Below are 27,966 nucleotides of genomic sequence, written 5' to 3'. Positions count from 1 at the left end.
CGAGTCTCTTTGTTCCCAGGGCTGAAGCCCTCATTTGAAGCCCAGTTCAGTATCTCGGTGAGCTCTAATTGAGTAGCAACAGCTTCCGGCTCCTACTGCAAGACATCAAACTCACTTCACAGCGATGTGATCCACTGGTGTGGTGGCAACAAAGAAATCTTCTATCAGGAGAGGTTTTTTTTTTTTTTTTTTTTTTTTTTTTGTAGAATGATTTCAACAAAAATAAATGCAAACATATCAGGAGCATTTTGTAAAGGGCCTACCTAGCGCCCCAGGAATAAAAAGAAATCATTAAAATGACCGTGGAAAATATGTTTTCAGAATTGTTCATTGCACTTAACGGTAGAAAAATACTATACAGCACAAACTTCCTATCCACAAGATACATAGTAAAGATTCATTAACTGAGTCTTGGTATAAGCTTCTCTATATCGTGGTAGAAATGTCTCGGGAAATAGCTCTGTATGTCTTGACTTTGGTGAAAACTATAATATTGTAATATCTTGATGTTTACCTGTTAAAATTCTTAATTCCTAAAGGAATGGAGAATATTAAAATACAGAACTATCTTGATACGTGTGGAATGTGTAAACCTAAGTGCATCTACTCTCAAATTAAAAACTGTAGTTTGGGATCCCTGGGTGGCGCAGTGGTTTGGTGCCTGCCTTTGGCCCAGGGCGTGATCCTGGAGACCCGGGATCGAACCCCGCGTCGGGCTCCTGGTGCATGGAGCCTGCTTCTCCCTCTGCCTGTGTCTCTGCCTCTCTCTCTCTCTCTGTGTGTGTGTGACTATCGTAAATAAATAAAAATTAAAAAAAAAAAAACTGTAGTTTCCCTGTATCCTGACATCAGAAATTTTCTCTATTGGGATGAGACTCTCCTTCTCTCCCTTTTCTTTGGAAGCCATCTAACTTCTTTTACTTGTCTTACTTGCCTAATTTTATGTTTTCATTTTTGCTTTCTGCACTTAGCTGTTTTTGGTTTTTTTTTTTCTAAGATTTTATTTATTTATTCATGAGAGACACGCAGAGAGAGGGGGCGGAGAGACACAGGCAGAGGGAGAAGCAGGCTCCCTGCAGGGAGCCCGATGTGGGACTCCATCCCGGGACCCCAGAATCACACCCAGAGCCAAAGGCAGTCACTGCTGAGCCACCCAGGCATCCCTGTTTTTTAGTTTCTAAGTTTGTTTTCAACTCAGAAAATTAGATAATTGAAGGAGGGAGCAGGAGCTCTGGACCCACTGAAACAACACAGCAAAATTTAAAGTCTACTGGAAGAATTTGTAAACACCGAAAACAGAAAAACAAGCTTCCTATATTTCCAGGTACCAAGAGATACTCCTGAAAACCTTATCTTGCTGCTTCATACAGAATGCAGAGCATATAGAATGTCATGGGAAAATGAAGTCTTTATTCCAGAATGACTGAATGTGCTGAAAATGTATTTTTTTAAAAAAGAATTGAGCCTCGGTGTCCATCGAAAGATGAATGGATAAAGAAGATGTGGTTTTTGTATACAATGGAATATTCCTCAGCCATTAGAAACGACAAATACCCACCATTTGCTTTGAGGTGATGGAACTGGAAGGTATTACGCTGAGTGAAATAAGTCAATTGGAGAAGGACAAACATTATATGGTCTCATTCATTTGGGGAATATAAAAAATAGTGAAAAGGAATAAAGGGGAAAGGAGAAAAAATAAGTGGGAAATATCAGAAAGGGAGACAGAACATGAAAGACTTCTAACTCTGGGAAGTAGAGGAGGTGGAAGGGGAGGTGGGAGGGGGTTGGGGGTGACTGGGTGATGGGCACTGAGGTGGGCACTGACGGGATGAGCACTGGGTGTTATTCTATATGTTGGCAAATTGAACACAAATAAAAAATAAATTTATATATAAAAAAAAAATAATTGAAAGCAGCCCGAGTGGCGCAGCAGTTTAGTGCCGGCTTCAGCCCAGGGCGTGATCCTGGAGACCCTGGATCAAGTCTCACGTCGGGCTCCCTGCATGGAGCCTGCTTCTCTCTCTCTCTCTCTCTCTCTCTCTCTCTCTCTCTCTCTCTCTCTGTGTGTGTGTGTGTGTGTGTGTGTGTGTCTGTCATGAATAAATAAAATCTTAAAAAAATAAAAATAAAAAAATAAAGATGAGAGAGAGTGAGCGAGTGCATGCATGTGCACACAAGTGTGTGGGGGAGAACAGAGGGAGAGAGTGAAGCAGACTCCTGCTGAGCAGGGAGCTGGATGCTGGGCTCCAACCCAGGACCCTGGGATCATGACCTGAACTGAAGGCAGATGCTTAATGGACTAAGCTACCCAGGAGTCCCTGAAAATATATTTTTGAAATAAACTGCCAAAAAGTCTGTGATAGGGTTTTAAGGCACTGAGGTCATTGCTGAGACCAAGACTGCCTAGCACTCCCAAGTCTCAGCTGATATTGCCAGGTCAGCCAGTTTGATTTTATGCATTAATCTGTCCTGTTAAGGTTGGCAACCCCCCAATTGTGTTTGGGGATCTGGCTTGGGACCTCATTTGGGGAGGAGGTATCGATTCTCATGACTCCTGGTAGATTCCGCACTCAACACCCATCTGAGTTGGTTAATGGGTGCCTTAGGTTAGAAAGGTGATCATTTATTCATTCATGTATCCTATTATTTATATTAAGGGGTTACTATGTTCTAGATGCTAAGGACACAACATTTAACAGGCAAAACTCCTTACCATCTTGGAACTAACATTCTAGGCAGGGAGTTGCCCAAACAAGAAAATATGCAAAATGTATAATATGTTAGATGCTGATGACTGCTAAGGAGAAAAAATACAGCAGGTAAGAGAATGATGCAATGCTGTGTGAGGTCCAGCGAATGGCCCTATAGGCCATGGAAAGAACATGTTCAAAGGCCCTGAGGCAGGAAAACCCTGGTGCGCTGGGGGAGATGAGGCAGGAGGGAGGCACAAGGAAATGAGGCAGGAGAGTTACAAATGCTAGCAGGTGATGGCACGGAGCTAGCTTTGGAGGTAGCATCCAGTTATGAGTCCCTGCCCTCAAGGTACGTACAGTTTAGGAGGAAAAACAGAAGTTAATTAACTCCACCTGTGATAAGTTACAATGGTAATAAATGCTGCAAAACTGCAGTGAACAGCTGAATTCTAATTAGACTAAAAGAACTGCCAAGGTCTAAAATACTTAGACTGTATTTTGCTAGATCAGGGAGGGACAGCAGGGCTCACCATTTATCCTCATTGCTTTTGTGATTAAAGCAATCAAGAGATAAATGGAAGACTCACTAGAGATGGTTCACAGGCACTGAAGCTGTGGTAACAGAAACAAAACATAGCTTTTTGATCCCAGACTGTGGATGCCAGACCTCACTTGTGCATGGTGGTGAGGGAGGCGGGGGGAAGGTGGCACTTACTGAGCAAGATGTTCTCTCTAGGAAATATCCCAGACATGCATGGAACTCTGCGGGGTTAGCAAGCAGGTTCCCATTAGGGAAGGTTAATGGAGATAGTTTCTGTTACCCTCTTAATTATAAATATGAGAACTGCTACGGGAACTGGCAAGGGATCAAGAGGGAAAAGAGTTATTTTTTGATAATGGCTTTTCAGAGGGAAATCAAAATCAGCAACATTTCGCATACAGGCTCTGTAACCCATCAATAGTAGAGGAATATATAATTAACATTTTTATTTAACCAATTTTCATAAACACCCACGTAGCACAAATTCTCAGAAAGAGGGCCAGTGCTCGGCAAAGCTGTGATTCTCCTTCACTAGGAATATTTTATAATTAATTACCGAACTTAGATTATTGCTAAAGCAACCTGAGGTTGGCCTCTCTCTTTTCAGATGTCCTAAAGTGCCAGGGATACAAGAGCTGTTGACATCTGATTAAATTACCTATTTTGATGCTTCATATCCCTTGAGGAGTATACTCCTCCTTCTCCACAGGGGTGGCAAACTACTTCAATAAGTCATTTCTTATTATTTCTGTGGAGTTCTTGTGGAGGCAGGCACACGGCTTCTCTCCCTCACAGACATTCCTCCTTCTTGTTGAGCTGAATTAGTGTTACTAATGTCGGGTGAGAGTGGACTAGTATTTAATGGTGTAACCCACTTCACAGATACAAAACATGAAGACTCAGAGAAGTTAAATATCATTAAGTGCTGGGACACTATACTTTTGACTCCCAACTCATTGCCTCTTCCCACACCAATTGCACACGATGCCAACAACTGCTGTCATCTGGATTGTTTGTGGCTTATCAGTTGTTTGGGGCTCAGGAGACTTCAGCTACAAAATGTATCCATGCCTTCATTTGCCCCACTCCTCCTGCACCCAGCGTCTGTCCCCAAGGCCCCCTCTCCCAGCCTGGAGCTTAGATGGGAGTCCTCTGTCCTACGGGACAAGCCCCAGCCCTTGATCACACCAGTGGGCCTTCCAGTGACTGGCACTTCAGAGGGAAATCACCCTGGAAAGAGAGACAATGTGGTAACTAGGCCTTTGCCAGGGGTAGAGGGTACAGAGCACGAGTGTAGGTGGTGAAAGCACAGGTGTCAGCAGGACTTTGACAGTGTCCTAAGTAGGAGGCTGGAGGCCCGGGGAGAAGGCTCTGGCCAGTCAGGGTGGAGGGGGTGAGTGCAGGCAGATGGCAACAATCAGAGGCGCACAGTGTTGAGCCTACAGGTGCCAACCTGTGACCTCTGTTCTACATGATGGGCTCCCACCACCATCTTGCAGATAAACACCACAAACCAAATGACCAGAGTTTACCCTCGCCTGGCTTCCCTTTCTGTCCCATGGCCTAGGCTTTAACAGAGGAGTAAAATAAATAAAATTAGTAAGATTGAGTTACTACTGGCCCTCTGCTCGCAGACATCTAAGCACTTGTGGGGCTAGATTATAAAATGCTCGCATGGATGGCCGGGGAAAAGTGCCAACACATGAAGCAGCTAAATACCAGTCCCGGTGTTGGGAGTATGAAGAAAGCCACATGGGGTACGAGCTCACAGCCGTGCGGCAAAGGCACATTCCCCTTCAGAACTCTGGTTGCACTGTTATTCTGCCTTTTTGGTCCCTTCTGTCATTATTTTTGGCACTGCGACTCAAGCTGACCTTTTTCTGATCCGTCATCATCTCTGGCCTTCCAGAGGCCGGGCCACAGACATGTTCTTTTGGACCAAGCCCCAGGAATAACTCAGATTCTGTACAGGGGCTCATATGCAAAATATTAAGTTATGGCAGTATTTTTCTGCAAATATTTATTCTGCTTTGATACCGTAGTGGTTGTACTTTTCCTCCAAGCCTTTCACTTGTGCCATAATTACGTAAAAAAACACCCCACCATTCAGGTTAGTTTAGGAAAATTAATGAAGAGAATTAAGACCGTTACAATGGGTCTTATTATCTATGCCAAGCTCAGTGATGTAATAGCAGCACGCTGGGGCACTATACCTCTGAACACGACACTAGAAACATAAACTCCAAGTAAACCCAAAGTCTTTGAATAAACAGAGACTCTAAGAAGACTCTGAGGCAGGCTGCGAGAAAGGGAACAATGTAAAAACGTTACAAACACATCTTTGGAGAAGCGGAGTTACACAAGCCCAAATTCTGCTGACCGAGGCTACATTTGCCCCATTTTCCAAATTTACCATGAGAAAACTAACACCATACTGCCAACTAATTGTTTCAATACCTTCCTTTACAAAGTAGAAATGAAAGGAAAAAGAGGGTCACCAGAGAAAGAGCTATTTTCATTGTGTCTGTACATCAGCTTGCCTATTGAGACCAGCTGGAGTTGGCCAAGGCAGAGGAAACGATTGCTGGGTCCTCTGTCCCCTCCTATCTGTCATCAAGCAATTACATCCACTGCTCCCACCTCCCCACTGAACAGTATAGATACTCTATATATACCTCAGACATCTACAAGTTACTAGAAAGAAGTTTTCCTCTTATTTCCAAACACACACACAAAAAGTTTAATTATATGAAGTACAGAAGTATTTCCAGTACCTTAGAGACACACAAATTGTCCGAACGCTTTATTTTGACAAGCAATCAGCAGTGCTTTAAAAAGAAAAAGGAATGGCAAGACATCCCCCTGTGGATCGGCCCACACTACCCTCCTTCTCGCAGAAAGTCTAAATTGCACAGATGGCATTACAGGGTGACCAGTATTTGAGTGACAGAGGTTTTAAGGGAGTGATTTCCATAGTGGCTTTTGGAAATAACTCCTGACTCCCTAGATATTTTTATAACTTCTTTGGGAAAATAGGGTAAAATGGATCATCCCTAGCGGTGCTCTGTGATTCAGAAGTTCAGAGGGGAGGGATGGTCCAGAAACAAGCCGACTGATGGAAGAGATGTGAAGAACGCTGCTTCTAATTCACTGACAATTAGACTGAGTATGTCGGTCTCTGTGGGTAAGAAATCCTGCCCATGAGTTAGTCAATTTGCAGAAACCAGGTTTTTACTTGCACATTTCTTTCTGTAGAAAGGAGACTGTCCGATCAGTGTACGGTGTTTTCATACTTTCTGATGTGGATTAATATGACTGCAATGTGCTTTCTAAAGGTGTGTCAAAGCCCTCACTGCACTTTCCAGTAGATGTAATAAAAAGCTTCAGCGCTGCTGTGCCCTTGTGCCTACCATTGAGGACTGGATGCGAGGCCACAGCAGGGCCAAGTGGCAATGGGGTGTGCCTTTCGCAGCCCCTCGGTCCCATGCCCAGGCTGGCTAGGACCTGTCATACCTGCCTGGGGTACACCTCGTGATCTTCCTCTTTGCTTTGCTTTCCCACCACAATGCTTTCTTTCAAAAGAAAAGGGCGCAGATGACCCATAGCTAAGGCACTGGAGTTTTTTGAAATCGGCCTCATTCTGTTTGACAATTTGGGGAAATGCAAGTTAAGGAATTAGAACATACCTGGACAAATTGATCTTTGAATTCTCACTCTAGACTATGCGCTCAGCATAGCATAGGCACCGATGTGTACAATAAGTCAATATCTATCTATCTCTGCTTGGACAGGAATAGGAGGACACAACCAGAGCAGCCAAATGGGGTAAAGAGACAAAATTTCAAACCTCAGAAGCTAATAAGAGGCATTCTAACATCTATTTTTGAGATGTGGTCGTAAGGCGCAACTTGTAGAGACATACACTGCTTTTAATTACTGTGTCTCACTTACAAAAACCATATTTTAATCTATGTTACTGTATCTTATTGAGGTTATCAGAATGAGAGATTTTACATGAATTATATTTACATATGTGAGGAGACCTAGGTACTTGTACTGGAAACTCAAGATTTGAGTTACAGCAATTTCTTTCTTTCTTTCTTCTTCTTTTTTTATTTTTTTAAGATTTTATTTATTTATTCATAGAGATGCAGAGAGAGAGAGAGAGAGAGGGAGGCAGAGAGACACAGGCAGAGGGAGAAGCAGGCTCCATGCAGAGAGCCTGACGTAGGACTCGATCCAGGGTCTCTAGGATCATGTCCTGGGCTGCAGGCGGCACTAAACCGCTGCACCACCAGGGCTGCCCTGACACCAGGGCTGCCCAAGTTACGGCAATTTCAACAAAGGTAAGAGGATATTACTGATTTCAGTCTGATTCTGTTTAGATGAATATTCATAAAATATTTAGAGAATAAAATTGTTATTGAAAGTATCTGAAGATGGCATTTTATTTTAAAGATTGATTTATGAGAGAGAGAGAGAGAGAGAGAGGGAGAGAGAGAGAGGCAGAGAGAGGGGCAGAAACACAGGCAGAGGGAGAAGCAGGCTCCATGTCAAGAGCCTGATGCGGGACTGGATCCCGGGTCTCCAGGATCGTGCCCTGGGCCAAAGGCAGGCGCCAAACCGCTGAGCCACGCAGGGATCCCTGAAGATGGCATTTTAAAGCAAAAGATAAACTAAAGTGCATGCTTAAGCTGTGTCTTTACATACATAGTTATGATAAATATTTCAGATCACTACATAAAAATGCATAGGATTCTCAAGCTTACTGTTAATAATAAAGAATAAAGTTTTAAAAATTGTTAATATATTTTATATTCACTTCTTTAAAAATGTGCTCATTACAAATAAGATGTCATCATTATACCACTTCAACACATTGCTCTAAGAATCCCAAAGGAACAACACGAAGAGAGTTCCTTCTTAGTGAGTAAGTACAGTGCTAATAAATACTATATGTCAGCTTCACTCTGCTTGGAGTTCCTTCTTTCTCACCATGAATGCCTTCTTTACCACACGATTATATTAAATATATTTGTCTTTATTCACACTCTCAACGTTAGGATGAAAAAAAGAAAGGCTTGCTAATGCAAGTCAGAATTGAAAAAAAGCTTTTTAAAAATAAAATGGGCTTATTCAAAATTGTTTAACACTGAATTAGTGGGTTCATTTAGTTGATAATTTTGGCATATATTTCGTGTGATCTAATGATATCAACATAGTTTACTTCTTTTTCTTCATTTAATTTTCAGCTGGCCAACATACAGTATGACACCCAGTGCTCATCACACCATGTGAACCCCTTAATGCCCATCACCCAGTTACCCTGCCTCCCCACTCCCCTCCCATCCAGCAACCCAGTTTGTTTCCCAGGATTAGTTTCTTTACTTTTTTAAAAGTTAAGAATACAGTGAGCACTTCCTATCTAATGCTACAAGATCCATCTTTTATTAAGTTATATTCAGGGCATTCTCTACCCCTACCACATGGTATTATACACAAGAGGCGTAGACCCAAATATATAGCTTCATTTATGATTCAGCTAATATCAGAAGATATGACATTTAACAAATTTGTGTAGGAGCCAGTGAAAACGTTGTAGACCTTCAAACAGAATAGGGAAATGTGTGTTTGCTAATGTGTCAAGCTGTTTTATGCAATTTTATCCTAAAAATACCATACATAGATTTAATTGTATCACGTGATTTTTCACGTATTAAAAATTCAAGGCAGACTTAATGTAAAAAATATTTCAGAACTTAAAAAAAGAAAATAGCATGAAGGTAAACATGTGATCCTTTTGAATGGTGAGTCAGAACTACTCTTAAGAATAAGCCTTTGAGGGGATCCCTGGGTGGCTCAGCAGTTTAGTGCCTGCCTTCGGCCTAGGGTGTGATCCTGGAGTCCTGGGATTGAGTCCCACATCGGGCACCCTGCATGGAGTCTGCTTCTCCCTCCTCCTGTGTCTCTGCCTTTCTCTATGTCTATCATAAATAAATAAATAAATCTTTAAAAAAATAAGCCTTTGATTTACTGAACTGATTTCTCAATGTTCAATGGGTTTGCTCATCATTTGGCAAACATAATTTGTCATTGGCAAAAGTGTTCTTTGTAACTCCTGTTGCCTTTCTTTTCGATTTATTATTCCTGCTGAGAGTATCTACTGAAGAAGAATTTTTCATAGTGACACCAGCTCTCATCTTACTGTGAATAATCACATTCTCATGAAAATCATTCTTTTTATTGCAAACTTGCTGCCAGAAGCATGGAAAAATACTCCAACTAGGAGCCCTTTTATCCTTTTCGGCAACCACTTTCCTGTAGCTCTCACTGCCGGTTTTTTTTTTTTTTTTAAATGAATCCTATACCAATTTATTCACAAAGCTTTTAAATAGAAGTTTTAATTTACACAGGATATTTCTGTTGTGATCACATAGAAAACAAGAAACTAAAGATGTAATAGTAAGGAGGTCATGTTTTAAGATAGTCTTTTTTTTTTTCCTGGAGCAATTTTTACTCTGAAATTAAATATTTGCAACAAATATTAGTTCCAGTTTATCACTATCCTATGCCTATCAATTTGTCTTTATTTAACTGCAAAGCACACAATACAATTTTTAAAGAGATATTTGAAATTAATTGGCTTTTTAAGTGATTGTTTTTTGCAAGGGTGAGGAGTGAAACTTGAAAGTTTAAAAGAGCTCAATTTATTAACTTACAAGGCCAGATAATTTTATAATAGTAAAAATATCCTCCATTTTATATAAAAGAATATGTAGCCTAGAATAACATCCTTAGTTAGTAAGTTGATAAAAATTTCCCAAGCCAATTTCTTCTGTTATTACTGACTTTGGATAAAAAAGTATGCAGAGCCAGATACAGGCACTTAATAAAAGGATTCTGTGAGCTGTTGGAAGGTTCCATGTCACCTCTCATGTCAGCCCCTCATGGGTAAGGGAGGATCTCTGAAGGGGCATTTTCTTACTCAAAAAAATTCTCTCTTCTCTTCCAAGTATCTGAAATCCGCCTCTGACATCATTCCCTTTGAAGCGTCTTTTATAAGACAAAGATTTCAGATAAGAGTAAATTATTTAAGCTCCATTACTTTGGTGTGAACTATCCTTTCATAGATTTCCTCTAGCATGGGGAGCTCTGGTGCCCCAAACCATTGGGTGTCAATGGAGGAAGGGGGAAAGAGTAGGTACCTGAAAAGAAAACAAATGAAAATTTTGTTCTCATATTCTCACTCCCTAGCAAATCACCCCTTTTCCCATGAACATTTAAAAGGACAGATAATCATGTTTTGGTGGTTAATCATAAATCTGGTTGTTTATATTATTCAGGAAAATACTATATTATATACCATCAATAGAGCATTTATGTTATGCATGTTATATGTGTGGAAATATCTCTAGAAAATATATAGGACACTCATTCTGTATTCTTTTACTCAGTTTGTCATGCATTCAACTAATAATGACTTGACTGCTTATTTATATACCAGGCACCAAGTACACAAAAATAAATCACAAATATCGCCAGTAAGGCTTGATAAATATGACAGGGCTACAGAGAAAGAGGGTAGAGGTGGGTGTCACTATAATTTTCTCTCTGGGAAGGAGCTAGAATTCTTATAAAGCTATGAGACTGCAAAATGCAATTCATCCTGCTGCTAGTCCACTCCATTCAACCTTCACCTTCAGACACATTTTTTTTCAAAGTAGGTTTTGCTTAACCTGAAAGTATAATTTCCAACATGGAGCATAAGTTTCTTGGAAGTAGGTAATACATTTCACTTCCTTTTCTGTGCCTGCCTTTTAGCCAGAGAGTGATCAATAGATACTTTGGAAAAATTAAACTGGAACCAATATATCCTGATGCAGCTGGGCATCCGATGGCCTTAATGATGAACCTTCACCTTGCCTATCCAATGCCATATCCAACTGTTTACCCCTCACATCCCATCACACCCTGTGTGCTTCTGCCCACCCAGTCCCAATGAGCCTGTCTTCTTCCATTTTCTTTCACCAGATGATAGTTGTATCTACTGTTGGCTGGCATGCCTTCCCTCTCCTTTCTTTTCTGGTCGAGGCAATCCCTCTGTTAAACTTTTAGTTGCCTTTTTTTTTTTTTAACACCCCAACCCCCGATGTACGCTCTGTAATCCACTGTCTGAATAACAATAGTGACAATTATTGAGAATCTATTATGTGTTCAGCACAGTATTGCATGTTATTTCCAATCCTCTCTAAAACTCTACATTTGATGGATAAGGGAATGAAGGCTTAAGCCGAGAAGTATCCCACCAGAATAATACACTCTTTGAAGGAAGAGAGAGTTTCTTATGGGTCTTCTTCTCCCTGTTTATTTTCTAAACAGGACCCTACTTCTATTTCCTTTCTATGTGAACCAAGCACATAGTATGGAAGGAAACCTTTCCGATCATCTAACAGAATTGATGACCCTACCAAAAGGTAAGTGATAATGTTGCTGCCTTCTGTTACAGAAGTGTTAAAAAGCAGTTTTGTGATGATTTATTTTGACCGATCATAATACAAACTCATGCAGACTAGTGCAAACCAAAAAAAGTATGTAAAAGAAATATTGATCCCATCCTTCAAAAGTAACCACTCCTAAAAACTTCCACCATCCTTCCTACCCTCCTTCCACTGACTCCGTTGTCCAAAGTTCCTCACGCCCTTCACAGGGCTTATGTTATCATGGGGGAGACATACCCAAAAAGCAGGGAGAACCAGATCCATGTTTTATATCTACTTTCTCTTCCACTGAACCATACGTAATAAGGAACTTTCCATATTAATCATCTGTGTTATCTTTTACATTCTTTTAATATTCCATGTTGTGTATGTTTCATATTTCTTTTACTCAAGCAATGGCTGATCATTTCTAATTTTTTTTTTTGGACTGTTAATGTAGTAGGGCGACAACTGTCAGTTCTCCTGGCAATTCTATTTTAAGCATCTAAAATCATGTCTGGTGCATGGTGCAGTCATTGCTTAGTAACCGTTTAAGTGAGTGGCCGCAATGAAGAACGTGCTTTGACAGGTTGGGACATTCATTTATCTCAAGCTATAGTATATTTTAATCAACGGATATTTTTATCCCTCAGAGCCTTGTTCATTATATATCTTCTGCTTAGAACACTCTTCTCCAAAGCCCACCCCATGAAATTCTGTGGATCTGTTAACCCTTCGATGGCAGTTTGCATGTCAACCTTGACTTTCTGAGTACCAGATCTCACCGCCATTGCTTACTCTGTGCTTCAATGATGCTAAGCATCTTGAAAATGGGAATATCTCCATCTTGTGTGCCATTATCACAAAAAAGAGTTCAAAATTCATTTGTTTCTTGCCTCAACTAAAATATAGAGTCTTAAATATTCTCTTGGATTGGGGGTGAGCCCTGATTGCCAATCTCTGTTAGGGCTTGGCCAATTATGAGGAGTGACTTCTGCTTAGGACCATTTTAATAGGTTTGTGAGTATAAGTAGAATGAAATATTCATTTTTGTCCTTTAGAATTTAAATGTCTGTTAAATTTTAAAACAAGAAAATGTTACAATTACTACTTTAAAAAGAGAAACTATTTGTATTTCATAGTGACTCTAAATGTTATTATGTACATGCAAAACACTATCTTTCAATTGTTAATTTTCCAAGGTACTGATTTTTTCCTTGACAAATATATCTTATCTCCAAGTCCAGGAGGGTTGCAATATGTTCAAAACAATTCCCACCAACTGAAGAGGTATCTTGGACATAAGAGCTCCCTTTAACTTTCTGACAAGATGCCAATACCAGGAGATAATTCTTAGTCAATTATTTTTGAAGAGGCGAACAAATTTGCAACATAATGTTGATAAAAACAGCATCCTCTCCCCTGCCCCGACCCTCCACCTGCCTCACAAAGGAGTAGCACACAATTAGCAGTGAGAAGAATCCATGATTTAGAAACCGTTTCCTTAGAAATGCTGTTCACATAGAGGCTCCATTGTAAGTGCACTGAAATGGGAGAAGTCTCCAGGGACGGCAACTTAGACACATTTTGGGGAAGTTGAAGTTACAGGCTTTCTCCTGCATTAGTCAATCTAAAAAAAAATTCCTTTCTGTCTGAAGCAAACTTACTATGAAGGTAATAGTAAAATCCGACTTTATAAAATAGTGACTCTCTTCCAGATTGCAGATTAGTGAGCACCTGTCAAAATCAAGACTCTAAATGAAAAGCCTGTCATCTGTGACACCAACCGGTCAATTTCACAGGATTTTTAAATAAACTGACAGCCTTCCAGCCAACTATATGAAAGCTGAAGCAGTATTTCTGCTCAAGAAGGGATAGTGCTCCTATTTATTGGTGGCACTCCAGGCACTGGGCTAGGCTCCAGATCCTGTTGTCTCCTTGCTGCCCAGCACCCCCAAACCACCTCTGAGGCTTGTCAGGCTGTCTGTGGGAAGGTCAAACATTAACTTGAAGCAAGGACTGAACTCTGAAGCATTCACTTTTTCCTCTGACCAAGCCACCTCCCTGCAGCTTCCTCTTCAGAATAAAGAGACTGTGGCAAAACCAGAAAGACTGTTTCATGGGCAGGTGAATAGTCAGTGTGCTAGAAGGGACTGGGTTATTTCATTTTCTGAATGGGGATCTTCAACATACGTCTGGATCCTGTGTTTAGGAACAAAAATTTCACAAAGGGACCCCTGATCTGAGATAGCTTTCCTTTTCTTTTTCTTTCTTTTTTTTTTTTTTTTTTTTTAAATCCAGTACATTCCTTCCTGGCAAGTCTTCACCATTTTCAAGGGTGATGACTTCAAGCTCAGGTCTCTCTTCTAAGCTTCGGACCTGCACGCAGACTGCTTGCTGGACTTCACCTGTAGATCCAACACACACTTCAAATCGAACACTTCCAAACCCAATTTGCTGTCTTCCTTCCAAAGCCAGCTACCTGTCCTGGGGTTTTAAATCTCTACCTGATTACTCAAGCTAGAAGGTGAGACTCCTTGCTTCCCTACCCCTTAACGGTGAATATACTCCCAAATCTCTCCAAACTAGTTTCTTACCTTCCACATCTGGCTGTGGTCTCTGTTCTTGCAGGGAAACAGATCTCTCACCTAGATTATTGACACCTATGACTTCATGACGCAATGCATGTCTATAGTAATGATAAACATTCTTTAACGATTACCATTGACATGGCACATGAACTCTAGCATCCTTAGCAGAGCATATAGAGCCTTCCATGACCTGGCTCGGTCTCCCTTTCTATCCTCTGACCTCACAACCACAGCATGGGCCCTGTGGCACATACCTACTCAGCTCTGTCCTTACATGCCATGCCTTCTCATGTCAAAGATCCCTTCCTATGGAAGCCATTTCTCTGACACTCAGCCTTGCCACCACCTCTCCCTCAATCTGAGTGAGCCACCCTGCCTTTGGCCTCTACAAATGTTCTTATGTATCCCCATTACTGGGGATATTACTCTGTGATATAATCATGCTTTTGCTTTTCTGTTCCACATAACACCTTGGCTTCTTGGGGACAATTAACATATTTCATCTCTTCTCTTCTACAGTTCATGTAGTGTCCAGAATGGAGTGAGTGTTGAGTACACGTACAGCACATCAGCTCTTTTACTCTATGATGTAGGGGCTGCAAAAACAATATTTCTGTCTATTCAACAGCAAGGATTTATAAGCACACATCTGTCCACCTGCTGACTGACTTCCTCTCTGTTTATCTACTTATCCACTGATTTCCCAACTTTCTCAGAACAGATTTTTAGGCTGCTTGAGTAGTTACTGGTTGAACGACAAGGCAAGAAACAAAGCTGTCAAAGAATACATTAGAGAAAATGCCATTTTTGGGCTCTTCCATATTACATCCATGTATGACAGCACCAAGATGCTACTATCTCCTTTATGTTGCTAAAGAGTGACTGTCAGCTTATGAGACACAGCTAGAGAGGGTTAGTGCAATGACAGCTGTGGTAGGAAACGCTTGCTTCAACCCTAGCTCTCCCAAAGAGGCCCTAGGCAAAAATCACATCACTTGAATTTCCCACATGTATGAGCTGGAGATGGTGAGATGGAGTTCACAGTGTTGAGGGAGAATCAAAGTCAATTGATATGCTTTTTGACTGATGAGAGGAGTTTCCCTAAAACCAGCAGACTGAGCCCAACAGTGCATCCCCCACTGCTGTGTGGGATGCACCCAGGGAGGGGCTGCTCTGCTTGGCAATGAGACTGCATACACAGCCAGGCTCTGCTCCACACTGCAGACTACCAGCAAGTTCCATGAGCCATCCTTCAAAACACAAGGCCAGGTTTGGACAAGGAAAGGAAAACTTATCAGCACAAGCAAAGAAACACGTGTCTTTTTGACACGAAGCCAGCATCCTCATTTTCTATGAAGGAACAACACAGCATGATGGAAGCCAGATCCAGTAGCTATTTAACTGCCAAGAGTGAATCCCCTGTCATGGAACTGGAGGTGGGAGGGGACTGTGAATGAGGAAAGAGCAGGAGAAGTAGCATGTGATATGCCTGGAACCAGTTGCATTTGCAAATTAAACACTGGCAGATTCTGTTATTGCTGTTTCTGGTGTGATTACTACTGGAGGTCTACATGGGAATTTTGGCAGCAAACCAGCTACTGTATCATTCTTTATTCTCTAACTCCTCCTTAAGTCATCTCTCTTCTTCTACCAGAGCCCTCCTATCTAGGGTGTTCCATGTAGAAGATCCCCATAAACAGGAATAGCAGCTTAGACTTCTTCAGCACTTCCTATGGGCCCATGCTAGTTCTATGCACTTAGTGACACAGAAGTCCTGAATCTGCACATTGAACCTATGAGGCACGTACTATCATGATCCAGTTTTACAGACAGGAAATTGAGGCACAGAGGGGTTCCTCCATGAATGAGTGAATTCATGAGTTTAACGGCTGGTACCTCTAGCATTGTAAGATAACAAACCACATAAATAGAGTGCTTTGAGTCAAGTTGAAGTAGTTGAGTCATTGATTACAATTCAATACTTTGTTAATTTTAAGAAATACTATAGAAAATAAAAATATAAATAAAGCTTACTGTGTGGTGTAATACAGTGGTGATATATATCACTATTTGGAAATAAGTTTTTCTTATTGTAGAAATTATTTTTGTAACGTTTTTTAATGTAGAAAATATTTTATTTTTCTTTTGACATTAATACCTTTTACTAAAACCTTAAACTAGAACCACACTGCGTATGATTTTATATCATACCCTTCCATGTATATTGTATATTGGCATTAGAATTTTGAAAATATGACTTTAAGAAAAAGATATCAAAATTTAACATCTTAGGGAATCTCAATGGTTTTTAAGTCTGTAATTATTTACCTGTAAAAAGTTAATTTTTGCAAATCATAAAAGTAGGGGTGCTGGGGCACCTGGGTGGCTCAGTTGGTTAGGCATCTGACTCTTGATTTGGGGTCAGGTCATAACCTCAGTGTCACAAGATTGAGTTTCTCTCCCTCTGCACCTCCCCACCCACGCTCTCCCTCAAATAAAGCAAGCAAGCAAGCAAGCATGCATGGATGGATGCATGCATGCATTCTCATTATAGACTATTAATTTGAAAATTTTGGAAAAAATTTAAGAAACATATGAGAGCCTTCCACGGACCAAATCCTGTGTTAGGAGCTTAGGATTCAAGTGGACAAGCCATTGCCTCTGCCCTTAAGGGACTGTGCCTAGTGGGGAATAAAGGACAGCAGACAGAGAATCGTAATAGAATGGTAAGTCTTGTTAGTGAGAACAGCCTCCTCTTAGCATGTTGAACCCAGCTGCCTGCCTGCACCTGCAAGTGCTCTCTTTCTTATCATCTCGTGTTCCGGATGCCATCCAACTTCTCTTGCTACTGAAGGACATCACTCCTGTAGTTCTCTCTTCTTGCCATACCATATCTTTTCCCTTTCTACTGATCATTCCAACTGACATCCAACAGGCCTAAATGTCTTCCACTGAAAAACTACACAACCTCCCTTGATTCTCTGATCCCTTCCACACACCACCCATCTCTTTGCACTCTATCACTGTGGGAACACTCAATCCTTCCTGTCTTCACTTTGTCAACCATCATGCTCTCCTCAAACCATAGTAATTGGGCTTATGTCTTCCTTCTTCATTGAAATGCTGCTTATCAGACACATCAACCATCACGATTCTTGTCAAATTCAACAATCATGTCTCTGTCCCCAACTTCCTCAACGTTGGTGGCATTTGACCCAGCACACTATTCCCTTGTTTCTGAAATGCTGTTCTCTAGGTTTCTATGGTACCTCATAGTTTTCCATCTACTTCACTGTCTAGTCCTTAATACTCTCTCTTGAAAATTCTTCTTTCTTGGTCTTACTTCTGATTGTTAGAGTGTCTAACATTCAATCACAGGCCCTCTTCTCACCTGGCACTCTTTCCCATATAAGATGCCTTTATGACTTCCAACACTATATCCCCAAATTTACTTCTCTCCTCTGAGATTCAAACCTATATGTATATAATCTCTTAACTTGGGTGGCAAATATGTACTTCAAAATTCATATGCACAACACAAAATACTTGAGTACAACCTCCACATCCTCATCACCCCAAAACCATTCTTTCTCATCTCAGATAATCCACCTTCCACCTAGTTGCACAGGTCAAAACCTAGTGGCCATCCTCGATTCAGTTTTCTGTCTTCTCCTGCCTCTGATCCCTTAAGCAAATCCTGCCAGTGTTTCCACCAAATTATACTATAAATCCTACAACTTCTCAACATGTCCAGAACCTGCTACAGTCTCATAGTACAAGTCTCTGTAGCTGGCAGAACCGTCTTTTAATTGGTCTCATTGGTTCCAGTCTTGCCTTATTCCTCGTATGATAATCAGACTGATCTTTTAAGAGTATAAACACTCATCTATCATATTAATGCTTAAAACCCTCTAATGAGTTTCTACTGCAATTAGAAAAATAATCCAAATTCTTCACTACAGTCTACAAGGTCCTTTATGATATGGACTCTGTCATTGTCCCCCTATTCACTCTGTTATAGCCACATTGATCTTGTTTATTTTTTGAAGGAATGAAACACATTTCCACCACAGGGCCTTTGCACTTGCCATTCCCTTTCCAGAATGCAGAATTTTCTGTAGTTGCAGCTGCTTCTCTCCCAAATTCCTGGTTTCTTCACAAATGTCCTCTCCTCAGGGACACCTCTTTCTGAACATCTCAGCTAAAGATACTCCACTTTAGGTGATCCATGCCTTATCCAATTATTTTTTTTCTTTATAGCACTTATTCCCACATGAAATTATTCTACTTACATAGTGCTTATTTCCTACTTCCCCTCCAGAGTGCTAATTCCATGAGAATAACCTTGACTCAATCATCACTGTATTCTCAGCATTTAGAACTGTCCCTGGCACTTAACAGTTGCTTGATAAATATGTATTAACTATTGAATAAAGGACAGAAGCAACAAAATATACAAAGATACAAATGCTATAATCATTTCAGTTTTGGAGCATCACAGAGAAACAGCATTTGTAACCGCATCATCCAGACTGGCAACTTTTAATACATTTATCGCTAGTTATTTTTTAATGTCATATATGTTAAAACAGGATCATACTATAAGATTTATTTTGAAGACTTATTTTTAAATTAGAAGTTTTATCATGGTAGTTTTAAAAAAAAATTTCCTCCAGTATTTTTAATATGCAATAACTTCTTTAACAAGTTAATAAACCTTAGATTTTAGTGAAGTAATAGATTCACAAAAAACTGAACAGAAAGCACAGAGATTTTCCATATGCACCCTGTCTCTATGCATGCATAACCTCCCCTACTATGGACATCTTACATCAGAGTGTTGCATCTGTAATAATCAATGAACCTACACTTATACATCATCATCGCCTACAGCCCACTGTTTACAGTAAAGCTTACTCTTGGTGTTGTACATCCTATGAGTTTTGACAAATGTACAATGTTGTGTATCCACCATGGTAGTATCATATAGAATAGTTTCACTACTTAAAAAATCCTCTGAGCTCCATCTATTCATCCCTTCCTCCCTCCAACCCAAAGCAACCAACTGATCTTTTTACTGTCTCCATTCATAGTTTTTGCCTTTTCTAGAATGTCAAATAGTTTGAATCATACTGTCTGTAGTCTTTTCAGATGATGCCACACATTTTAACATTAAAGTTACATTGCATTATATAGCCTATTTTTTAACCTGATTTTCTGAAAACTTGTACCAATTTATATCCTTATCAGCAATGTACACAAGTGTTTACTTCACTGCACTGTAGTGCAGTGAAATAAATCACTGAATTTAAATCTTTGCTGATAAATGGGCAATAGTCTGAACACTTACCCTCTGACACTTCTGATTACCAAAAGTGGAAAACTAACATTTTTCCTTTTTGTGTGTGGACAATTTGAATGTCTTTCTCTTGCAAATAATCTGTTCAATGTTTCTTGCTCATTTCTTCTATTGAGCCATTTCTTATGTTTCTCTTAATGGGCTGACATATTAATTCTTTATTTTATTAATTAAAAATAATTTTTTATCTATGGCTTTCGAAAAACAGCATTTTTTTCAGTATTTGTTTTCTACCCTGATCACAAAAGAAATATATTTTACAAAAAAAGAAAAAACCAGAATATACAGAGAAACACAAGTAAGAGAATAGTAAACACCCAAATCCCAGATATTAATAATGTTAAAATTCTAGAGTGTATTTTTTCCATATATTTTTTGCTCTTCCATTTATTTTGTATTTAACATATATTTACTGAGTGCCTTCTATGGGCCAGATACTCTGCTAAAACATAGCAGTTGAATATATTATACATAGGGCATGCAATTTTTTTTTTATTTTTTTTATTTTTATTTTTTTTGCAATTTTTTAAAAAACAGAATTGACAGCAAACTATGTGTGTGTGTCTATTCTTCAAAATAGTGCCTTTTAAAAAATTAACATTTTACTGAAAAAATAACTATCACACCTTGATGAATTTTCACAAATGGAATACTCCTGTAACTAACACCCAGGTCAAGAAACAAAACATCATCAGAATTCCGTAATTCAGAAATGTTTATTATTATAAACACTTGCCTTTAGCTCTGATAAAAGTAAAAATCCTTAGATGTAAAATGAGTGCAATGTTTTTAGGCTCTTGAGGCTTATTGCCAAACAGCTACCCAAAAATTTACTTCCTGTAAGCAATCTGAGATCTCCTTTTGATCTACCTATGTTTTCTCTTTGTGTTTTATTCTTTTACATTTTAACTCTTTAATTGACCGATTTCTGCATACAAGTTGAATAATCCATCCCTTCACTATTAATTTGCTTGGTTCCATTTAACACATACAAGAGTTTTCTAGAAGTTGGGCTGTGCCTGAGTGATTTTTTTTTTTTTAAGATTTTATTTATTTATTCATGACAGACACAGAGAGTCAGAGACAAGGCAGAGGGAGAAGTAGACTCCTCGCAGGCAGCCCGATGTTGGACTCGATCCCAGGACCATGGTATCATGACCTGAGCCAAAAGCAGATGCTCAACCACTGAGCCACCCAGGCGTCCCTGACCATCTGATCTTTTCTCCCAATGGTTATCCAATGCCAATGTAGGCTAACAGTAGGCGAACACAAATCTTCATATAATTGTAGAATTATAAACCATTTACTATTTGGTTGAGCTGGATGCTATTACTTTTTGTTAAAACCTTCCAGTTATTTTTGCCTATTTATCCTTTCAAATGGACTTTAGGAACGATTTTACAAAATTGTTAGAACATGTTACAAAAAAGAAAAGGAAAGGAAGAAATCTTTTATGCAAATCTTTCTTTAGATCTCTCAAAGTTTTATTCATATGTGTCTTGCAAATACTTCTTGCATAGGTCATTCCTTATTTTTCCTCTTAAAAGTTTTTTTTGTCTTGGTGTTATGGTTACTGCTGCTACTTTAAAATTATTAAAATTTTTGAAAAAAATAAAATTTTTGCACGTCTTGCTATACTAGGTTACTGATTTTTAAAATTCTATAATCCTTCACTTTTCTGAAATATATTATAAATTCTCAGCCTACTCTAGCAGATTCCCTTCTATTTTCTATGTATATCAAATTTTTTGCAAAGAACAATCATTTCCATTGCTCTCATTTCATTAATTATAGCTCATGTTATGCCTCAGACTCCTAGAATAATGCTGAATAATAGTGCTGGCAGAAGGCATTCTTATTTTTTTTTTTCCTTTTGTGATGACAGTGTTCCTCTTTTATTTTACTGGTAAGTACAAGGCTGGCTGTCAGTGTAAGGTGACATACTATCTTTTATTGTGTTAAACAGATATATATACTTTGACTCCTACACCTTTCTGGTGAAACTCAGAATTAAGGAAGTCCTTGAATATATTTTTATATTTCTATTTCTTACTGCAGATAAAAGAAAGATGACAATCTTGTAAGATGGTTAAATTGGAAGAATACTTAAAGTTCTTCATTAGTAATAATAAGAAAATACGGACATTGTTTCTTTTCAGTCATCGCTTGCAACATAGTTAAATCCAATATTCATTTACTATGTCTAATAATCATTTGTTACCTGAAAACTGTCTTCCGCTCTCTAAACTGAGGGTTTTGCTGTTACTTTTGTCCACTAAGGAAATGGACAAGGCTAAACAACTTACCTTAAAACATAGGAAGGCAAAGTCAACTTGAGTGTCTTCCATGGGGAAGGAAGTAGAAATTGTTCTTCTATTCTAAGACTAAGATAACAAGAATTCAGTCTAATTCACTTAACAGTCTGCATGCAGAAGGCAATATTTTGGATGTTATGAAGGATGTTACTAGCAGTTTAAAAAATGTGATCCTCTGGATGCTGGGTGGTTCAGTGGTTGAGCATCTGCCTTCAGCTCAAGTCTTGATTTCGGAGTCCAGGCATCAAGTCCCGCATCAGGCTCCCCACAGGGAGCCTGCTTCTCCCTTTGCCTATGTCTCTGCCTCTGTGTGTCTCTCATGAATAAATAAAATCTTTAAAAAATAAAAAGTGATCCTCTACGTTTGCTAAATCTTTAAGAGGAAAATAAGTATACAAAAGCCTCCGTGTAGAGCAGAAAACAAATGGCATATTTGTGTATGGGTATGTTTATGTTTGGAATGTAATAGTAATTCGTACACACATTTCCATATAGCTGCTCTTGGCTTGTGAAAGGGATTGAAAACAGAAAACAGTTCAAGATCTTGAAGTGTCCTACTCTTTTGGCAGCAGAGAACCAGAGCTTTCAGCACCCGCCAGAATAGTTAGATAATGGGCATGAAAGTTGCTTCCTATTTATGGAGAATAAGGCACTTTCTAGGTGAATTATATTTTTCAACTCAAATCAACTTCTGAATTAGTTTAAGTCTTTACACTTTTGGAAACATAAGCATTAGGTTACTACTGAAGGAATCACTTGTAATCAAAGCTACTAAAGTATTGGCATGGTTGATGCTTTGAAGACAGACTTTTTTTCCTAGCTACAATTAAATTTCTAAACAAAAAATATTAAAATAATTAACAAATATTAAAATAATTAGGTTATTAGATGACAACCTAAGGTTTGGAGTAACAAAATATTACTACAAATTTAAACACTAAATTAATCCAAGGGGAAAACTAATTTTTTTTTCTTTATAAATAAGAAAAATCATTATATCTTCTTTCCTTTAAACCATGGCACTATTTAGAGATTGTTTCCAGATCCTTTCCATGGACTTCGACTCACCAAACGCAGGCTGGCCTCTACTGAGACCAGAACCTTCTATCCCAAGACTTTTTTCTTTTCTTTTCTCTTTCTTTCTTTCTGATTTTATTTATTTATTCATGAGAGACATAGAGAGGCAGAGACATAGGCAGAGGGAAAAGTGGGCTCCCTGTAGGGAGCCTGATACAGGACTCAATCTCTGGACCCCAAGACTATGACCTGAGATGGAGGCAGATGCTTAACCACTGAGCAAACCAGGTGTCCCCCAAGATTTTTCTTAGTAGAAAAGGTGAAAACAAGGGGCCACCAGGAGCAGGTGTTTAAAAATTACATCTGGGACAGAAGTCTATGTAGCAAAGGTCCAAAAAAGGACTGAAATATTCATAAATCCTGACACCAAGGTATCGTCTGGTCTGTCCCAACTGTGTAACACACTAGAAGGAGGAGAATATTCTAATGTAACTTCACACTCATCCAGATGAATGTGGTGTGCACAACACCTGCACACAGAGACAGAAGGGTGGGGAGTGTTCCTGCTGCTTCCCAACCTTGATCCCCGCAGTGGGGAGTGTGGGGTGAGAGCCTCTGAGGCTCTTGCAGGCCACCAGGTCAATAATACCAGTGAGTAAAGCAACCATAATGCCAGTAAAATTGATGGGGAACAGAGACTAGCTGAGGACAATACAGAAGCTGACACCCCACCCTGCAACTCACTCTCACCCCAAGCAAAACTACATCAAAATGATACTACTTAACAGCAGACAGAGAGAGAAAATTCAACATAAGCTTACATTTTGTTTTTATTTAGACTTATATCCGCCTTGATGAAATACTTTCCTTAACTGTGGAAAGTCTAGCAGGAGAACTGACCAACGGCAAGTTAAAACTGAAACATTATCAGACACGAAAGGCCTTTCCTTTCCTCTGTTTGCAGGTTGCCTTTCAATAAAAATCCAACAGAAAGAACTCTTTCTCCACTCACTCAGAAAGCATCATACTTGAATAAAGAAGCTGAGGGGGGAAAAAAAACACACCTCTAGTTCCATACTGTCATTCATAAAAAATGACTTCCATATAAGCATCATCGTATTGCATGCGGAGACCTTTTGGTAAAATGATACGCAGGACGTTATTCAGACTTAGAAATAGGAAAGCCAGAAGTACACTATGGAACTAAAGTCTAAACCCTTCTCTGGTGGGGGAAGATATCATTTCCTTTGATAATTATGTCTCCCTGTCACTCATGTTTCTTAACATGTCAAAGATTTTTAACGGTACAAAAAACCCAAAATTTCTCCTTTGTTCCCTGTCCACTTCCCCCCTCCCAATGTCAACACAACTAATTTGTGATTGCTTTTATTTACAAATGTTATGAAATGAAGTGACAAATAAGACTTAAAATAAAAATGATTAACTCTTTAATTTTTAAAATACAATTAAAATATTTCTAAATTACTTTAAAATGATACTCTAACTTTCCTAAATAATATCCTAATAACTATTTTAAGCATATACTTTGATAATACAGGAACTGTTACTGAAAGCCTCTCACATAGTGTGTTTCATTATTTAGAATCTCTTACAAGCCAAAACTGTGAATTAACCAAATTATACAGAGGGGTGGCTGGCAAAAAGTTAACATTTTAAAAGAAAATGAGGCCAACAACTGGAGTTCAGAAATCACACTTCAAGCTAACCAATAGATCACTAATCTCCTTGAAATTACTTGTATCAGAGATCTTAAAAAGCTAAAAACATGTAATTTAAATATATTAAAATATCCATGTCCCCTACCGCAGCACATTGCTCATTAGAGTGTGAAATCCAGCGTTACCACACCATTTCTGCCTGATGAGATAATTTTGGTTTTCTTGGGAATATAATGCCAATACATTTATTTTTCCCAGGAAATAATTTTGCTTTTTATTTTGAAAGAAACTAATATTTGCAATGACCAGTTCCAGGCCTGTTGAATTACAAAAATATAAAATGAAAGACTGCAATAAGTATAAGAACCAGTTTATTTTTAAAATATTGTTCAAATCTAGAGCAAGTAAACAATTTTCAAAGACAGAGGCTAAGTGGACCTTTCATTTATACTTTTGCTGACGCCCTCATATTATTCTCGAGTAAAATAACTTAAAACCAACTTTTATAAGGTTATAAGCGTAAATAATGTTTCTACTATTGATTTTTATACTTGGTTTATTCCCTTCTCTGTTTTACATAAGTCAGAGTCCTTATTCCAAGAACAGAATCAGATATTTTAGTGACTGCATAGACCCCCCACCTCTTCATTTTCTTTTTGTTTCAATCTGGGCTTATGGGAAAAACTATATCCCCTACCACCTTAAAAGTAGAACTTTCAATAGGTATTTTTCATGTATTCGCCTGAGCACTTTTTAGACCCTCTCTGTATATAGTTCACTGTGAATGATGTCAGTAAACAAATAAAAATCCAGCTATATTATATCAACACCAAGTTTGGAAGCATTTTGGTCTATATTATACCGAATTATTACTTTGCCTAACTTCTCACTTTCACCACATAGTTTTGGCGCTGCATAGACAAGCTTTGGCATTTATAAGAAGGTAGAATTTAAAAGCAATAGCAAATTACTGCTAATTTCTTCTTGATGGGCGCTATTAACACCTATTAACACCAATAAGAGTAACAAGGTTATACTCAAGACAAAATATCAGCCCATTCTGTATCATTAGAAACAAATGGAAACTTGGAGGAGGAATTTTAACATACTAGTAAAATATGGAATTCTTTGTGCCCTTCTCTTATGAAGTGAATCACAACCATAAATCAGAAACAGCTTTTGAAAATAAGAATGATTATTAAGCTCTTCTGAAGGCAACTCTGAACTTGTCACTCACTTGGAATATTTCTACCTTAAAAAAAAGTAATGCCTTACATATAATTTCCTTAAGAAAAGCAAACACTTTAAAATGCAAAAAAAAAAAAAATTGTATTTTACTCTAAGTGTAAAAATAAATATTTCACTAAGGAATAGGGAAAAAATGAAGCACATTTAAATAATTTTATTGCACTGGAAGTTGCCAATTCGCCTATGAGTAGTTTCATTGCAGATGAAAAGAAATCAAAATACAGGACAGATGTTGAACAAACCGCATTTAAGTTCTGTCACACACTGGCATTTTTCAAATGATTTTGGCTCATCTATTAAATAAGGTGTGTTTTGCTTGATTTTGAAAAGGGAAACATCAGGAAATATTTAAAGGCCAATTGCTGCCAATTAACTTTGATCAGTAAAAGTTCTATTTGAATCTTTCAGATTCTTCTCCTGTCTGAAATAACATACATTTATAAAATCTACCAAAACAACAACTTGATGATTAATGCCTGTTGGCAGCCCTACCACAAGCTTGCTTAACAGCAGGATTTAAATAAACAACTGTCTCTATTAAGAAGAAAGTGAAATGTAGTTATAGTCATGTTTTCTCATAATGGAGATATGAGAAACAATAGTCTTTATTCTTAAGAATGCTGCTAATTGAGATCATCATGTTTGACAGTGCCCATAACACAATTAACCATCTTACAAAAGTTTCCCCCCAAACCATAATGGGAAAATGAAATCATCAGCAGTTTGACCTAAGAAAACCTGGCAGCCCAAAGAGCGGAGGCCGGACTAAAATGTTATACAATTGGGGCAATCAGAAACAAAAGCATGTGACCCAGTAGGATAAAAGTCTGACACAGCATATGCCAGTATCACAACTTCTGGAGGATTCTGAAGGTAATCCATCTCAACAGTAATTATGTAGCTGACGAATCTGTAGCTTCTGATACCAACACAGTTTAATATTTAAGATTCCTGACATCAAATTTTAATCCTTACCAAGGGTCATGTGGAATCTAACCTTGAAACATAGGAGTCAAAATAAAGCGAAATCAGAAATACCATGAAGGCAAACATCACCATATAATTAATTTATCTCCTTATTCTAGTTATATAGTCACAAAATAATATCTCATTGTTTTTTCAAAAGGCCATTCATCAATTTTCAGACATGTAACATGAAGTGTGTATATAAAATAATCAGAACTTACTTCTAAGTCATTGAAAAACAGATGTGTGTCTGCCAAGTTGAAAATCATTTCTTCCATTCTCAGTCCAAGGGAAACTGATGTAGGTGGATCCTAAAAGAAGAATTTTTCAGGTCAAGAACATATATATTTCAGGTTAATGGAATATATTGTCACAATAAGAGGGAGTCAGTGCCAGGAAGGGCACTGAGCAAGAGATTCATTGGGAAGTTTGGGCTTCAGCTGCTTTTGGTGTAAGTGACGCATTGTGTGAGCAGACATTAGGGACTTATTTTATTTAACAAATGACCCAAATGTTGTTCGTACTTTGCATAAGGAAGAAATGATGTGCTGCTTAGAATATTACAAAAATATAAAATCTAGGGTTACTGAGACATAGAAAGTAGAGGAAATTTAGTTTCACACATCTGTTTCAGGAGCAAGAAATTCAGTGATTGAGAAGACATTGTTTGTGTTGTGCCACAACCCATTAAGAGTATCTGAAAGCATTGCCACAAATACCAGAAAATAGATACAATATAGATTAATTTCAGAGGAGTAATAAATACTAATTCTACATCAGATGACAACTATCATTATTTCTTATTTATTCAGACTGCCTGCCAATTTTGAGCATGCTCATAGTAGGAAGTGGTACCCTTTCTGACCACCTGGCACCATGCCCAGCACAGGGAGCTGATCCTGACATTCATGCGATACTATCCAGTCCTCAAAAAGCCAGTGCCATACACAAAGGGAAGTACCAGCATTCTGAAATGTACAGGGGCTTCCATCAAAAACTTCAAGCCTTGGACACTCGTGATGAGCAGTCTGTCTCATACAACCCCGTATCCCAATGACATCTACTGGCACTGAGAAG

The 27,966-nt window shown here is 38.7% G+C and overlaps 1 protein-coding gene across 11 annotated transcripts in view; it reads right to left on the bottom strand.

Annotated features, from left to right (window-relative positions):
- EYA1 (EYA transcriptional coactivator and phosphatase 1) overlaps positions 1-27,966 on the bottom strand; it is a 172,369-nt gene that overhangs the window by 26,897 nt on the left and 117,506 nt on the right. For all 11 annotated transcript variants that reach the window (XM_041769380.1, XM_041769377.1, XM_041769379.1 and 8 more), the window contains one exon: positions 27,111-27,200. In XM_041769380.1, the coding sequence (XP_041625314.1) occupies positions 27,111-27,200 (90 nt within the window). The remainder of the gene's footprint in view (positions 1-27,110; positions 27,201-27,966) is intronic.

Source organism: Vulpes lagopus, chromosome 9, assembly GCF_018345385.1.
Source record: "Vulpes lagopus strain Blue_001 chromosome 9, ASM1834538v1, whole genome shotgun sequence".
NCBI lineage: Eukaryota > Metazoa > Chordata > Mammalia > Carnivora > Canidae > Vulpes > Vulpes lagopus.
Note: the sequence above shows the minus strand (reverse complement) of the source record. Positions and strands in the feature narration are given on the sequence as shown.